Source organism: Maylandia zebra, linkage group LG19, assembly GCF_041146795.1.
Source record: "Maylandia zebra isolate NMK-2024a linkage group LG19, Mzebra_GT3a, whole genome shotgun sequence".
In the NCBI taxonomy this organism is placed as follows: Eukaryota; Metazoa; Chordata; class Actinopteri; order Cichliformes; family Cichlidae; genus Maylandia; species Maylandia zebra.
This window is the reverse complement of record NC_135185.1, coordinates 21,562,923-21,579,399: the sequence shown is the minus strand read 5'-3', so window position 1 is coordinate 21,579,399 and position 16,477 is coordinate 21,562,923. Positions and strand designations below refer to the sequence as shown.

At 39.6% G+C, this 16,477-nt stretch overlaps 2 protein-coding genes across 3 annotated transcripts in view; both read right to left on the bottom strand.

The window, feature by feature from the left end:
- The window catches only part of slc25a21 (solute carrier family 25 member 21), an 85,406-nt gene extending 83,835 nt beyond the window's left edge, over positions 1-1,571 (bottom strand). Inside the window, exons 1-2 of the mRNA XM_004540214.4 lie at positions 1,346-1,571; positions 1,146-1,235 (exon numbers count right to left, since the gene is read on the bottom strand). Of these exons, the coding sequence (XP_004540271.1) occupies positions 1,146-1,215 (70 nt within the window). The 5' untranslated portion in view covers positions 1,216-1,235; positions 1,346-1,571. The remainder of the gene's footprint in view (positions 1-1,145; positions 1,236-1,345) is intronic.
- Positions 1,572-3,670: 2,099 nt separating this feature from the next.
- plekhh1 (pleckstrin homology domain containing, family H (with MyTH4 domain) member 1) overlaps positions 3,671-16,477 on the bottom strand; it is a 33,828-nt gene continuing 21,021 nt past the window's right edge. For both annotated transcript variants that reach the window (XM_004540212.3, XM_004540213.3), the window contains exons 10-30: positions 14,707-14,798; positions 14,427-14,574; positions 14,083-14,219; positions 13,857-13,967; positions 13,492-13,578; positions 12,966-13,124; positions 11,726-11,806; positions 11,455-11,634; positions 11,246-11,357; positions 9,991-10,103; positions 8,775-8,951; positions 8,498-8,595; positions 8,221-8,398; positions 7,750-7,905; positions 7,201-7,298; positions 6,854-6,995; positions 6,567-6,709; positions 6,301-6,430; positions 5,963-6,046; positions 5,195-5,341; positions 3,671-5,006 (exon numbers count right to left, since the gene is read on the bottom strand). In XM_004540212.3, coding sequence (XP_004540269.2) covers positions 4,854-5,006; positions 5,195-5,341; positions 5,963-6,046; positions 6,301-6,430; positions 6,567-6,709; positions 6,854-6,995; positions 7,201-7,298; positions 7,750-7,905; positions 8,221-8,398; positions 8,498-8,595; positions 8,775-8,951; positions 9,991-10,103; positions 11,246-11,357; positions 11,455-11,634; positions 11,726-11,806; positions 12,966-13,124; positions 13,492-13,578; positions 13,857-13,967; positions 14,083-14,219; positions 14,427-14,574; positions 14,707-14,798 — 2,726 coding nt within the window. In that variant the 3' untranslated portion in view covers positions 3,671-4,853. The remainder of the gene's footprint in view (positions 5,007-5,194; positions 5,342-5,962; positions 6,047-6,300; positions 6,431-6,566; positions 6,710-6,853; positions 6,996-7,200; positions 7,299-7,749; positions 7,906-8,220; positions 8,399-8,497; positions 8,596-8,774; positions 8,952-9,990; positions 10,104-11,245; positions 11,358-11,454; positions 11,635-11,725; positions 11,807-12,965; positions 13,125-13,491; positions 13,579-13,856; positions 13,968-14,082; positions 14,220-14,426; positions 14,575-14,706; positions 14,799-16,477) is intronic.

The window sequence follows — 16,477 nt, the reverse complement described above, 5'->3', positions numbered from 1 at the left end:
CAGAGGTTTAAACTTTACGTTTCATTTTGGAGTCTTTAGAAATACTCTATTCTAGTTCCAACACTGTTAAAATATTTGAACATTTGAGACAATCCAGAATGGATAATCTAATACTAAAACACAGTAATGGTAAGGCGACATATATCTTCTCTATGCACAAAAAGTATTTAGAGTAATAAAGTAAAGCCATAAAAATATTTTGAATTCTAATATGTTGGAAAAATAAAGAGTTTATTAGCACCATTTAAAACCAATTTGAGTATTTTTTTTTGCAAGCACTTCTGAAGACATTAAAAACGGTTAACTTCTTCAGCTTCAGCTTTTTCTAGGTTTATCACAGAAATATCTGAGAGTTGCTGGTGTAAAACTGACAGATTGGACTTCAACACATTTAACCGTGCCGATCTTAGGCAAACAGTCTTAGAAAAAAATCAGCATAATTTCAAAACTGCTGTAACCAGATGTGCATACTTCACTGCTCCTCATATCCACCTTTAATGTAACATAACTTTTAGCAACTTTAATGGAAGTCTGCCTCTCTCTCCATCCTTCAGTGGAGTGCTCACTAAGAAGAATATCATCACTCTACTGAGTTTCTATTTTGAAAATGTTACTCAACTGATAAACAAATGCAGATTTTGATCTGGGAGCCAATCAATAACGCGCATCTCCAAGACTATTAGCCTACTACATATCTAAGGAAAACAAATAGTGATAGAAAACAACTTGCATGGAAGTTATACTTTTAATAACAGTGATGTCAAAATGAGCATTTACCTAATTTCTTTGTCTAAACTGGTACTGAATAAGCTTGTCCAGCAATAATATCGTTCAGCAATTTATTAAAGCTGAAAGCTAAGTTGATTAGCAGTTGCGCGCATGCGCACAATTGGCTTTATGTCCCGGTGTGCAAATTCAGCATTTGAGGAGGGTGGGAATTATCTTGGCAGCACAAGAAAATCTTTGGGCTCCACGGACAACGAGAAACAGTTAGTAGCTTAATGAGAAAGTAGTGGAGAAGTGCGTCGGTGCTTTTCGTGTAGCGATGCTGCTTTCACCTCGCTACGTTCACGCTTTCAGAAGTGTCAAGGGATTTCAATAAATCGTCTAAAAATCATTAAAAGTTAAACCATGGTTGGACTTACCAGCGGATCCACCGGCGATGACCTGACGAGAGGCTTCTCGGAGCATGCTCTGTGGCTTTGTGGCTGTCATTTTTAGTGTTTTTAGATGCCCTGTCACAGAAAACACGGCCATACGCTGTTACACGCCCTGTAAGGTTACTGCTACTGTGGCGTTAATGCTGTATTACACCTACGTCGGTGCTGATTAACTCGCAACAAACCTGTGGATTTCGTGCTCTTCGGTGAGGCTGCTCGGTGGTGTCCTGCCCCGTGCGGCTCACGGTTGACTCAGAGGTTCCTCTGCTCCTGTAGCGGCAGCCCAAGCTGGAGACAGCGCAGCAGCGCTATCTATCCGAGTGCTCACGGGCTAGGCTAGGCTAGGCTAATATGGAGTAGTTACCCCCCCACGGGCCCACACTTACCTCTCCACTCTCTGAATAGTTTAATTTAATCCAGCCACCGATAAACGTAAAGCAAATAATCCTATGTATAGATAATTAATATGCACTTAGTGCTTTATATTAAACAAAGGCAGCTATTAAATCTTTATGCATTGTTTATATTACAAATGCAGGCGTTTTAATTAAATTAATTATAATCCTATAATATTAGATGGGTCAAAGCCCTGGTGTGCACGCCAGAATGAGACCACTCACGAGCACTATTCGTGGTTTTCAGGGGTTTGGGGATCTAGAAGCAACACACTATACAATACCTCTTCAATAAATTAATAAAATAAAATCAGATATTGACACACACACACACACACACACCCGGCATCTATGGTGTAATTGCCATGCACCGTGAACTCAGACGTCACTCGGTAGAAGTCAACGTGAAAACACAGCAGTGGGGCAAGTCAGATTACACATTAGTCAAACAGCTTTGTGGTGCAAGGTCCATGTGATGTGGTGTTGTACAAGTGTGTAAATAGGTCAGCTAAAGACAAATTTGGAAATTATCCCATTTGTCCAAAGTTCATATTTGAAAGTGTTTATAACGGTTTAAAGTCATGCATTTTGTTTTATCTGTAGAATGCATGCATATCTGCATAATATCTGCGCGAGCCCTTTTGTAATGTACCGACATTGTGATCCATAGAGGTCAATTAAGAGCAGGTGCTGTAGATTCCCATTGCTTTTCCAGTTAAATGTGTTGTTTTACAAAGATGTGAAATGTATGTAGGACTCACACTGTTGAATCCCTGTAACATTATTTATTGTATATTTATACGTTTGAATAGGGTCATTTTTTGTGTAGTGCTGAGTTGAGTATTTTTACTCTTCACAATATAATTTGTTCTGTTATTCAAACTTTTTTCTTCCTCCAGCACTGTTTTTTTCTTATTTTTCTTTTTTGTCTCTGTGTTACTTTTAAGCAAATTGATGCATTTAGGATGCCAAACTGCACTCTGAAGAAACTAGTTAAGAAATATCACCTGCTTTGTGTATTTTTAAAGAACATAAGGTTACAGAGAAAACAGCAAAGGGTAAACTCTGGATGACTTTGTGAAGTAAACAGTCAGATACGAACACAATGTTTTTAAACTATGTACAGACATCCTCCTTTGCAAACATTAGTCTAGTTAAACACACACCCAGTAAGACTTTCAAGGTAAGCAAATGTTCATCTACAGCTACAACATTGAGATTGTTTGCTATAAATTCAAATAGAGCATGTGGCCTTATTGCACCATGGATAAAGTGCAAAAGATATTCTTTTTTGTTTAGAAATGAAGGCATGTAGAAATTTAGCAGTGAGCCCTATAATAGAATTTCATTTTGTATGAGAGTAGTTATGGAACAACAAGAGCTCCAGACAAGCTATAAAAATCTGGAATTTATAGCATACATTTGGCAGGAAAATACCATTACCACTTTGACCTCCTTGGATAAGAAAAAACAGAGCATGATAATATATACTTGGAAGGCTGTGTACAACCAGCACAGAAGGTAAGTTTATGGACAAAATGAATGAGAGAAGAAGTTCTGTGCTCTCCAAGGGACGCTTTGGCTAGAACACGATTCTTGTCACCATTGCTTAAACCTTCTGATTCATGATTAAACTTTATAGTACTTAGTAGCAGGAGTGTTTCATAAGGGAAAGCCAGTGGAACATTTGTTCCAGGAAAAGAAAATAGGACAAGTGTTAATAGCATTTAAAATGTTTCTACCATTTCCTTAGACACATAATTAATAAAAATGGAAGCACGCCTAGTCATGCCAGGTGGCCGCCCATCCCTGAGCCCAACTCAACAGAGATTTCTTCCTGTTAAACGGGAGTTTTTCCTTCCCACTCTTGCCAATTGCTTGCTCCTAGAGGGTTGTCTGACTGTTGGGGGTTTCTCTTTGCTATTGCAGGGTCTTTATCTTACAATATAAAACACCTAGAGGCAACTGATGTTGTGATTTGATGCTATTTAAATAAAACAATTGAAAATTGAATTTAAAAAAAAATGTACTTAGTTGCAATACTTTCTACCACTCTGAAGTATTAAATAGTCTACATAACAAAATTTATACAAAACTGGAGCTAAAAAAAAAAAGTCAGGAATTTATCATTTATTTTAATAACCACACACAGACATATAAGCTACATCTTTTAAACAATTGCAACATATGTCAATACAGTAACCAGACGTACTCTGCTACACAAAGGAAACTACATTTTCCCCACACAAATGTGACATTTGTGGTAAACATTTCCTAATGTTATGGAGAAATAAATAGCTATTATGAACATAAGCAAGACAGTGGTTTATCCAAAACAGTTCAAGTCATTATAATATTTTGATAGCTCTTTTAAAAAAAAAAAGAAAGAAAGAAAGTGTTCTCTCCTTTTGTTTGCCTGATGATCTATTAAAAATAATGTAATTTTAAATATACTGTATGTTTAGTGTAATTAGGGAAGACCATTTTGTCTTATTGTGAAAGAACAAAGCAAGAAAATACTATCAATTCACTGTTTCCAGTAACTCAAGAGTCAAATATTTTTCCAACTTTCAACTTTTTAGACTATTTTTCAACTAAATCTGAATCTGTCCATTTGCTAGAGAGACATCTGTGAGGGGCATCAACTGAAATTTCTGACATTTGCAGGACAAAATATTTCATTAATTAGATAATTGAGAAATTAGTCATTTCAATCTACCATATTAATTGCTATTTGCCGCCCTACATTAGTCAAATATTATATTATGGGTAATTAACAGATTAAAATGTATGAATCTGTCCTAAAATACGCAACATTAGCTCCTTTCTAAACGAGCAGCAGCTCTTCATCATATTCAGACTCTTGCTTCATTGTCATTTACTTTTGATCGCTGATGATGAAAAATTCTAGTGACACACAGGCAGACAAATTATGACTTCTGCAAGTGGGAACATCGAGTATCATCAAGTCCTCAGATCATTACAGTATTTCAGGAATGGTTCTGATGTCCAATTTCAACACTGAATTCCCAAGTGAACTAGCACCTATGAAATGCAAAGTTGAAACACCTGTGTTGAAATAAATAGTCTAAAAGACTGATCCTGACATTTCTAATTCTAACTCTTAATAAGAACAACAACAATAATAAAAACTTTAATAAAAGTACCTCTTCTGTAAGAATGAAAACTCAGGACATGCAACCCAGTGCACTCCAGATGAATGCAAAGTAATAGTAACTGCTGCCATCAAACCTCCCTCTACTAACAGTCTTTCTCAATTTTTTTTTATTTTCGCAATTCACAGTAGCGTGGGGCCCTTGGTGGTGTAGTTCATGGTTGGGAAGTGCCTGCTGTCTGCATCCCAGTGACTGAGGGGCTGGTGAGAGGCAGATGGGAGGCTGGGGTTCCAGTGGTTAATGTAGCTGGCCATGAGCAGAGTCAGCTCCAGTATCTGACATGAGAGTGAAAATAGATTTTAACAACCTAAAATCAATGATATTAATGAGTTTTATGTAATTCAGGTGAGCTGGAAGCCCAGAAAATGCAAGAAAGCCAACTGAATATGTTTACCTTGATTAGGTAAATGCAATCTGACCACAAATAGATATATAATTACAATGATAAAAGCAGGAAGTATACCTTAGGTTTAGGCATTGCAAAGACCAGCTTCTCCACGCTCTTCTTCCCGGCTCCAGCCTCCCTCTGTTGGCTCGTGACCACCATGAAATCATCACGACAACCACCAAAGGTAATCACAGACTGGTAGGAGTACGTGACCAGAGTGTGCTGAAAAAAAGGAGCATTGCCAGTGTGAAATCTGCAGTGAAGTGGATATAAACAGAATTCATGTTCAGATTTTATTGCTGACCCCATTATATAGTATGGAATTCACTTAGGAAATCATTTTGGTTTCTCCTTCTTTTTGAGGAGTAAATTGAGTGTGAAGATATGTGACATAATTTCCAGCAACTTATTCTGATTTTCACTTTGTTTTCTCCCATTTCTTTCTGAAGGCACATGGTCTGCACGCCAGACCAAGAATGAAATGAATCAACATGAGCTGCAGAAAATTACAGAGCTCACGTTAGCATAGTTTACATGATGGAACTGCTGTGTGTCAGGGTCAAGTATGTCAATTCAGAGGCTGGCCGTTTTATTTTCCTTGGGATTTCTGGTGTTCAAAACACCACAGAACGAAAATCATTCCAGACCAGTGGGTCAAGAAAGCTTTGCAGCTGTGTCCTATCCAGCTGCTGCAGCAGTTAAAAGCTATCTCTAGATTTAACAGTTATAAAGTCAAGCCGGAAATTCAATAAAAGAATGGACTTTCTAAATTCTAAATTGTTCTGGCAGCAGATTTTATTCTGAAAACACATGACAGGATGGTCTGCTCAGCTTGAAACTCACCATTGTGTAGTCCAGCACACACAATCCATCCTCATTGACTGCCAGCCACACCTGGCTCTGCTCAATAGTAGAGGGGGGTACAGGCTGTGGACAGGGGAAACAAAGAAGGGTCGTTTTACAGATGTTATACAGCTTCGTCTCAAACAGGTTTGGGCTTGAAAGCTTAGTTCAAGGTTTTGGTTCAAAATGATCTAAGTATGCTTTTTGGTTTTGATGAAGAATCACATCAAGACCGACATTTAAAGATTGATTAGACAAACAGGAGGCGATAAAGTTCACATAGAATAACATCAGTAACAAAACAACAGAAGACATGTATTCAACTTTTTTTTTGTTACCTTGGCACTGAAGAGCTTGGCTCCAAACAAAGGCCATTTCCGAGCCACAGTTAGGTATATTCTTACACACTCGGATGCACTGCACCCACGCAGCATTGACCACTTAGTGGCGAGACGCTCGGTAAGGTCTCTGAGAGGATAAAAGGAACAGTGGTGAGTTAAAATATGGCAGGATAACAAAGCTTTATAAAGTTCTCAGATCAGGTTCTAGATTAAGAAATTGTGGAATGGCACGTTTATTTGTTTTTGGGGTTTTTTTTCTTTACTTGAGCTGCTCTGAGCTGCAGTCCTGTTTGTAGCGTTTTGGGTAGAAGCGTTCTAAGGCTTGAAGGAGAATTATTTGAGATTTAGGCTGAGAAGAGCCAGAGGGAGAGGAGGCACCTGGTCTGTCCAAATCACCATGTTCAACCTGGAGGACAAAAGAAAACAGATAGTTAGAAGACAAAAAGGCTTTCGAAAACGCACAAAATCATACATTTCAGCACTGTAGATAAAAGAATAGCATTTTTTTCCTTCCAAAAAGTCTCTTTTTCTTGATAGAATTGTTACAGACCTGGGCCAAGAGGGCAGCCACTTCAAGAGCCAGCTCTTTGTTTACAGGAAAATGGCCTTGCTGGACTTCATCATTCACCTGGTATGCCAGCAAGAGGCGCTCTCGCTCCATTTCTCCCTTTACCTGAGATCTGAAATACAACCTGCATACAAGAGCATATTGTTATTAAGGCCGTTTTCTTGGGAGAAACTGAAAATTGAGATATAACATCAGCATATTTCACTTTGCAGTCTATAACATTTTTTAAAAAAATCTTTAAATACATCTCTATGACTATAGAGTAAAAGTACAATGTTGCTGATGTGTTTGAGTGCTACAAAATTGAGATATGAAAATAGAAGTCATACCTGTTCTTGTATGTTAGCCGTACAATCCGTGTTCCTTCATTTTTCCCAGGATGCAGCTCCTTTAGAGCCTGTTCCCATTTGGAAATAACATCACAGATCTGGGAAAAGCAAAAGTTAGTCTCAAGTCATACAAGCACACATTTTTTCACTCATGTTACAGTGAGCTGGTGATTTAGAGATTCTGATTTGTACACAAACTCTTATATACAGTGCATTGCATGAGCCAGACAGACCTATACTTCTGTGGAATGGTGGATTCTTTTAACAACAATAATTAAAAAAATCTAGAGGCACTACTTTAAATATGACTGGGTAGAATTAAAACACAGAAAGGTTGTCCTATACTAGACCACATCCTAAGTTGTCAAAAAATGTTTGGACAGTGTAAATTTGCCAAAAAATAATCCCACTACTCACTACTGATCCTCTAACTTATTAGAAAATTTGAGACAGATGATCTACCTTCAAACCACAGAGCCAAAAACCATCAGTGATTTCTGTACAGCAGCTTTCTCCCATCTACTAATGGTCTGTGACCCACAGCCCTACCTTGGCAGATGGCTGCAGGCAGTGCTCCAGGTCTTTGCCAGATGGATCATCAGTGAAGAGGGCAAATCCAGTCAGCTGTGGTTTCCTCATGCTAATCCTCTGGTTCAGCGTGTTGAGGAACTCCTCCACTGTAGTCGACCCATCGAATCCCACTACCTATAGTAGAAAACAAAGGACACAGCTGGCACTGAGTTTCAGATTCTGCAGTGGTTGCAGGAGTTTGTAGTTCCAATGGCAGTCAAAAAACTGCAACAGCAGATTAGAAATGTAACAGAAATAAAAAGGAGGTTCATTTTCCAAAAAGGACATATACAAAGTACAGTTGGGAAGGTATAGATGCAAACTAAAATATATACAACTAAAGGAAAGCCTAGAGGAAATTTGTGCATGAAGAATGTATTATTTGCTTCTCGAAACAGGGGTATAGTCATTACAACACCTGTGCTAGCTACCTGGTAAGCTATGTGTTACCTGGTAGGTGTTGTTCATGAAATGAACTGGGATGCTGAAAGGTAGTGAATGGTGGTAGGGGTTCCGCAAAAGGATGGAAACTATCTCCATACGTGAAGGTTTAGCCTCCCGCTCTCCATTCTGCAGAGTTCGCTCCAAAGATCTCTGACAATACACTGCATATTTCCCCACCTCACTCCTGTATGTGGTGGGAAAAAGGGAAAAGATAATTAGAAGAGGTTTTTATGTATTGGGAGTTTTTCTGCTATATTTTAAGGTGTGGATTAAGTTAGCTCACCTTGGGTTAGCATTGCGTTGCAGATACTGTCTCAGGTACCACAGAAAATGTTGCTGAGGGAGGAACAGAGCCACACACAAAGACAACAGCTGCCAGCACTGCAGGGAGAGATAGAAAAAGAAGACATATTTTAACTAACGCGTTTTATCTTAAAATATATTTTTAAAAAATACATTTTTTAAAAATATATTTTAAGTACATAAAAAAGTACATTTAAAAATTAATGTCTGAGCGCTTTAAACATGGCTCCTGACTCTTTACTGTGTAGTGGGTTGACCTGTGTGAGAGAGTAGTTGTGTGGCGTCCGACAGTTGGTCTGTTTGATGAGCTGACAGTAAATTTCATTCTGCAGCTCTGGGTGGTTCAGGCACACTTGCAAAGCATTCTGGGCCAGCGAGGTGTGGTAATCAATAGATGGAGACTCAACCAGCACATTGATGAAGAGCTGACAGGACTGCAAAATGTCAAAGAAACAAAATTTAATGGCACTGAGCTACCAACAGGTGGAGACAAACACAAACCCAGAAACCTGAACACAAAAGTAAGGGACACATATTGAAAGCAACTTAAAACAGTTAAATTAATACAGGATTGGGTGATCATAACACTCGGGTGATGAAAACAACAAAAAATATCCCAGCATGAGGTCAAGAAGAGCTCCAGTGTAAGGGGGGGAAAAGGGTGAATGTCATTACTTTGTTCTCATTCAGTGTGACAGCTGAAGACAAAGACGCCATTTAACAGGTTTAATCAGTCTTGTCAGTCTCATTAATACTTCAAAGACATGAAGTAGAGCATAGACTTGAAAAGCATGCAACGTCCTTTCATTCAGTTTCATTGTGTGTGTTTGGGACAATTTTTAAGGCTGGATGGTCAGAGAGAGCCGATCTATTCAGCCATCAATCCTAATGTAGTTGGTGGGGCTGTGAAGCATAAATTGGAAGGAAGGGGCTTCTGGTTGACATGAGAGGAAAAGAATCTGCCATCTCCCTACAAGGTCCTTGTTCTGCTCTGATCCCATTTCTTCTTCCCTATCGTGTAGTTTCCATATCCATTGCTGTCACTCTGTGAAGGCCTTGACCTCCCATGTCTCCTCTTAAAAGAGGGCTACCTTCACGCTGGCTCTAAACCACAGGAACAGTTAGCTTCAATGAAAGCAGATAATCAAGGCCATTATCTATCTTCAACACTTTTGATGAGCTGGGCCCCTCGGTCCTCAGCCTTTGATCTGGTTTAGTGGCAGGAGGGGTGGGGTGGGGGGGGGGGGGGGGGGGGGGGGGAGACTGCTGCAGAGCTCATCCAAGAGTACAAGGGGTTAAAGAGGGGGACAAACTGGAGTGGGATGGATGATGTCTTGAACAGATCCTCACAGTGAGTGGGAGATAGAGAAGTGGAAAGGGATTCCGAGAAAGGGATAAAAGGGAAAAGCATAATCAAAAGTAAGTGGGATGGAACAAAAGAAAGAGAAGGGTGAGAGGTGGGCACACTGCAACCTTGAAAAGCTTGAGAGCCTCTGTCTGCAGAGCTTCAGAGGGCAGCGTGGTGAGAGGCGAGCGGAGACCCTCCTTACAGAAGCTCAAGGCCTCACTCTTCCACAACACAGACTCTGGGAAAAGACGGTGAAAGACACACATATATAAAAAAGGCACAAATATAACACGAGTACACACGGACAAACAAAGATTGAGTTTCAAAGCTTTAATGACTCAACAGCTGATAAAAATTCATATACGGTGCTACAGTCTCAAACAGTGTCTGCAATGTAGATCAAAATAACATGCAGCATGCTAGTGTGTGCATTTATACCCACTTATAGATATTCTAAGCCAGGGGTGTCAAACATAAGGCCTGGGGGCCAGAATTGGCCCAGCAAAGACACCAAACTGGCCCACTGGGCACTCTGGAAAATATGAACTGCAATTTTGCAAGTTTTATAGCTTATCATAATGAAAAAGTCCTGCATCATGGCTATTCATACTATATCAAAGTAATCAACCAATAAACATTGTTCCTGGTTTTATCTACTATAGAAGTGTCTAAAAAATGAACTTTTTTGTCAACGAGCAAAACAATTCTGCTGTATAATTACAAGACAATTTGGCCGATGAGTTACCAGAGCTGTTTTTGTAATTTTACACATTACAAAAATTTACACATTTTACATTTTTTTTATAATTTAAGTCCAAAGCCAGCCAGGGGATGGAATCAAACTCAAGACATTCTTACTGTGAGGCAACAGTGCTAATCGATGAAATCTAATAAATGAAATGACGTCACCTGATTGGCAGCCTATATAACCTGGCTTCCTTTCAAGACGGCTCTCTCTATTCCTTGAAGGCTGCTGCCTTTGAGGCACCCAACTTGATTTTCATTTACTTTGGTTTGATTGAGTTATAGTTCTCCCATTTTTATTCACCTTTTGTCAGATTATGATAATAAATTTGCTTAATGAAAATTGTTATTGTGTTGCTCTCTCTTCTTTTAATGTACTTGAGTGAGCCAGCCATAACAAGCGGGGGCTTGTCCAGGATAAAGTACAAACTTTTGTAACAAAGTAACCGCTGTTTTGGGTTACTAAAACACTATCTTACGAGCTAATGATAGTGACTATGCGATTATAACACCCTGGTGTTTTCCTGTTAATTATCTGCTGTCAATAATTAAAATCAAATAACAACATCAGAAAAAAACATCAGAAAGGTTTGGATATGATTGAACAATTTTTGTTGAGAAATATGGATTTCTTACCAGGGTCTCCGTCAGCATCAAGCAGTTTACCAATGAGCTGCTCATACTCTGTGCCTACTTTGAAGGCTGCATTGCTACAAGCTGCTACAGTCAGGTGATACAACCAGGTATCCTATGTAAAATAAAACATACTAATTAATATGAAAACAGAATTTTATTTCTTTTTTTGAATGAAAAACAACTCATTAACATATTTATTGTTGGACTACCTTCTCCTGTTTGGTGCCAATGAGCAGATATGTAGGACTCTGGTCTCTCGGTTGGACCACTAAGGTGTAGTGGGAGGAGAGAAAACCTCGAGAGCCTGCCTCATAGTCCTCATCTGAATCGCAGGAGCGATCTACTTCCTGAACTGATGCCTCCCGCATTTGCAGCTGACCCAGAGGAAGCTGAAAAAGAGAAAGGCAAATCAGCATCAGCTAGGGAGCACTAAAATAAGTCTTGTCATGTCAGGAGTAGAGAGATGTTTGTTTAATAGACCTTGTCCTCCTGGTTGCGATAGTAGTAGAAAACCTTTCCAACCAAAGAACACCACACTAGTTTTGAGTGGCCGTGTTTGACCTGAAAGCACAAGACAAAAAAATAAGCAAAGTTTCAGGACAAATCCAAAGTTACCAGGAAGTTACTCACTACAATGAATCTATGATATTAGAAAGCTTGTGAATTTCTAGACAGACTGAAATATGATCATTAGGAAATTTCTGCTTCTGTCCATCTGTTGGGAAGCCAGTGTGAAAATCACTTAAGAAGTAAAGTGCAAGCTAATTCCTGCCAAAAGAAAACAGTCCATCCACATACACGACTCCCCTGCTGCATTCATTCAGTGTCATATTAAACAGTGATGCAGCTGGAGATGATAATCACATGTCATTTTCCTGAGAAGGGGTTCTTTCAAAGCGTTTCTTGTATCTGAATGGAGCAATGATGTCACTGGAGGATGCCTTCCAGACAAAGCCAGCTGTGCTTCCCTCAGAAGGGGGTTATCGAGGTTAACTAAGCTCTGAGAGGAAGAACATCCCCAGCCTTATCTGTTATCATGTCACAACAGATCAAAGCCAACTCACAGGAAGGGAGTATGGTGTTGGTGAGAGGACAAGGGCTCCATCATCTTAGCTTGGGGTTGTCAGTCATCTGCCAGTAAGTCATCAAACACACACGCACGCGTCAGATGTTTAAGTGTTTTAATTTTAGCAAAACAAGCAGGCCTCAGTTAAGAAAAGGCAGGGGGAGACTAGAGGAAGGTGGAAGGAAAGAGGAAAGAAGCTCTGCAGTGTTCCAACAGCTCTAATCTTGTGGTGTTGTCCCAACATGAAGGAGTTCTTTTAAGAATCTGCTTTAAGAGTGCTCTATTCGATCCTCACTTAAAGAGTGCCCACTGTATTATGGATTATATTTGCCATGTTTTCCTGCATTGTCTTTAAAAGACAAAACGCTTCTAAAAGCCTATAAAAAATATATGTTTTTGAGTGTTATACAACTACCCCAACAAGCAGAACTTTAATATCATATCGAAATACTTTGCTTCCTACTTTGAGATTCGGATGACAAGATTGTTAAAGTTGTGATTGTCAGTGTGATCTTTGATATAACTTTTAGCACTGCACAAATCTGAATGCACTCTCACCAGAGGCCCACATATGATCACTGTGCAGTCTCTTATCCATCTTTATATTTTGTTTGGTTCACTAGAACTAAAAATGTTTAAATAATGACTTCTGACCTTCGTAAGCCAACCTCTCACAGAGGGCTTTGCAGTCGTCTCCATGGTAAGTGGGCTACTAGCCTGGACTTTGAGTATATTCTGCAGAACCCTGATCCACTCCTCCAGGATGTTGGGTGAATCCGCGGTCAGATAGAAGGTCTTCTTCTCTGTAATCAGCTGATTAGATGGAAAAGAGAAATATGGGAAAAATGCTAAGCCAAGCCAACTGAGACAGCAGCATCATGTCAGAAGAGATCAGAATCAGCTTATGAAGAGCCATGAAAACATTCCAGTCCGATGCTATACCTGATGTCATCTCAGGCCGCTTCTGTGGTATGCAGCAGTAAAGCTCTGTTGTTATTTAGTGCTATATTAAGCACGCTGTGTGTGAATGAGCATCCTAGTGCAAAGTCTGTCTCTTTTTTTCTTACAGTTTTAAAACTGTGGATTCTAACCAATAATTTAAATGCTTTGAGTAGTAGTCCCAATTTTGGGTATCCTATGTTTGGGATCTCTTACAGAAAAGCAGTGTGTTTGCACTCACTTGAAATGTCTGCGCTCCTTCTCCACGTACTATACAGCAGGAAGAGTTTAGCTCAATCTGACCCTGAGGTTTCCTGATCACGTCACTCTGAAAACACATGCGTAAAAACATCACAACTTCCGTCCAAGATTATACAGAAATACAACCAAAAAAACAAACAAACCCAAAAAACAAAGAATGAAGTGAGCACGAATGAACATTTTTGTTAAATTTAGATATAAAAGTTGTAAATAACGCATGCCTTTACTGCAGCCATCCTGTACTTAAACACACCAATCTTAGAAATATTTCTACAATGTTTTCCATGAAGGCTGAAAAACCTTAGAAGGAAGCAGACAGGCATGCTCGAAGCGAGACACACTCACAGGAGATTTGTAGTACAGGATCTCTCCATTCCTCAGGATGAACCAGCGGCGCTTCCAGGCTTTCACCTGACTGCCCATCTTGAGCAGATATCCAGACTTCTCCAGCATCTCCTACAGACATAAACAGCACAGGTAAAGTTATACTCAATAACTGTGACTGATTAATTGCTGGTATACTAGTGATTATCTTGATTAAAGAGTTTAAAGTGGAGGTGCCTCTACTCACAGGCCCAGTGCTCTCACAAGAGTAGGATGAGGTCCGCTGGACTTTATGCTCTGGTTCAGAGTAGTCACTGTCTAGGGAGTAGGCATCAGGAGGAATGGCATAATCGCTCTCTGAACTGATGGAGGACATGGACACACCTGGGGTACCAGAGAATCATGGGGAAAACAGAAGAAGACACAGAGGCAAGGTAACTTAAGGAGTGTTGGTAAAGGCCAACATTGCAATTAAATATTCATATTTTACAGAGAACAAAAGATTCAAGACTATTGCACTGTTGCAATGCAGTTTTTTGCATATATTGGTTTTTTTTCTGTGCCGTCTGCACTGTAATCCATAACAATCACCTCTCTTGACAGCTCTCGGGCTGCCAGGGACGCTTCCCTTCCTATCAGGGCTCAGAATGGAGGTTCGCACGCTGGCCAGAGAGCTGCTATCGTCCTCCGACCCAGAGTCATCATCTGGCAGAGGCACACTGCTGATCTGAGTGGCTTTCTACAGCACACAAAATAAAATAACACAGATGAAAGGTGGTGTTGTGCAACACATAGTGTGTTAGGCTGTACATTAGCATCCAAACTGGACAAAGTTAAGCAAATGTGAAAACGCAAAGAAAATTTCACTCACCCCTTTCAGTGTGGTGTATACTGGTACGCTGATATTCTTATAGATCAGCTGAGTGAACGGGCCTGCTGCTGGATACTGGGGTAAGTTGGATCCTGCAGCGTAAACATGTATTAAAGGACAAGGAACATTTTTAACAAGGTCTATGCTTATTTTAGGGTTATATGCCCCATAGACATGTTTGGAGTAGTGGTCTGTGTAGCACTGATTTCTAGCTCTGTTCCACTTATTAACTACATTAGAGATATGGCCAATGTGATGTCATCCAGTCAACAAAGTCGGCATGAGGATTTTAGCCACTGCTGCCTTTTTGTTTCAAACTGAATGCAACAAACAAAGTCAAACCCAAGGGACACTACACCCATGAGTTAGCCATAACCTAAAACATACCCTTGGTTTACCATCCTTTTTTACTCCAAACGGCCATAATTTACAAAATGGTAAATGGGCTGATTCTTATATAGCGCTTTTCTAATCTAAGCCCTTTATATAACTTGCCTTGTTCACATAAGCACTTATTTTTATGCTCTTTCCATGCAAGTCCTTTCTATCTAATGTTCACATGCATTCATACTCAGATGGATGCATCAGAGAGCAACTTGGGGTTAGTATCTTGCCCAATGATATTTGGCTTGCAGACTGGAGCAAACAGGGATTGAACCCCCAACCTTCTGATTAGTAGGTGACCTGCTCTACCTCCTGTCATGTTGTATTCAATTAGACACACTAGTAACTGAAACACTAAACTCAGATTCAGAAGGCTGAGTGGTTGTTTTCCCGTAAGCTTCTATACAGTCTGATCTGAGGAGCTGCCTCTCTCTGGCTATTAGAGTTTTAAGGCACTTTTCAGATGATAAACGGCCTATGGTTCAAAATAAAAAGTTCAAATCCACCGGCACTTTTACGAAGAGGTCTTTGAGTGAGAGAGAGAGCGGGGAAAACAGTGCATGTAACCAACTGCAGATCTGCTGCCCACCATGGGTTAAAGTGGGTTGGAATGATACAGAAATCCATTCTGGCACCTTCAGTTAATGAGTAACTAATTGGTGGTTTAAGTTCGTTTAATACAAAGTGGTTTCATCTGCAAATTGGTGGTCATTTTAGCTGATGCCACAGAGACATTTAAATCGCTACATGATTCCGCCGTACACATTTATGACACGTGAACGTTTTCCATGCAGCTGTCTGCTAGCTAAGGATACAGTGTCTGTATTTTCCAGGAAGATGAAACATTAGTTGTGTGATAGCTTTACTGTCTGAAATAAAGAAAGATATATATAAAAAAAGAGAAAACACAAGAGGAAGATATTCTTTAAAAAGGTAAGAACTAAACAGCAAGTAACATTATGTAATCTGGAAATTTAAAGCTTATATCCAAGTAGCCATAATGGCTCATGTCACATGCGTGTATGGGTTGTAAAATATAGTTGAGCAGGAAACAACCTCGGAACCAGCAGGAGCACAGGTCAGCCAATCACAGCCTGTGTACAAAGAAAATCTACCGGAGCTCACAACAGAAATGATTATGTCATTTATTTCTAAGTGTCAAAAGACTTAAAAAAATGCACAATTATGAGTAGATTAACTGGGATTAAATAAACTATGATCAGAATACAGTATACAGTAGTGAGGACAGTGAGTAAAGTAAAAGGAAAAAACAGTAATCCAGTTTGCTAGTATCAAAAGAGTCTCCAACATTTTCCAGCAGTCCTTTGCTACAATCAAAATCGATTTTAGCCACATTAGCCATGACACAACCGAGTATCTTCCAATT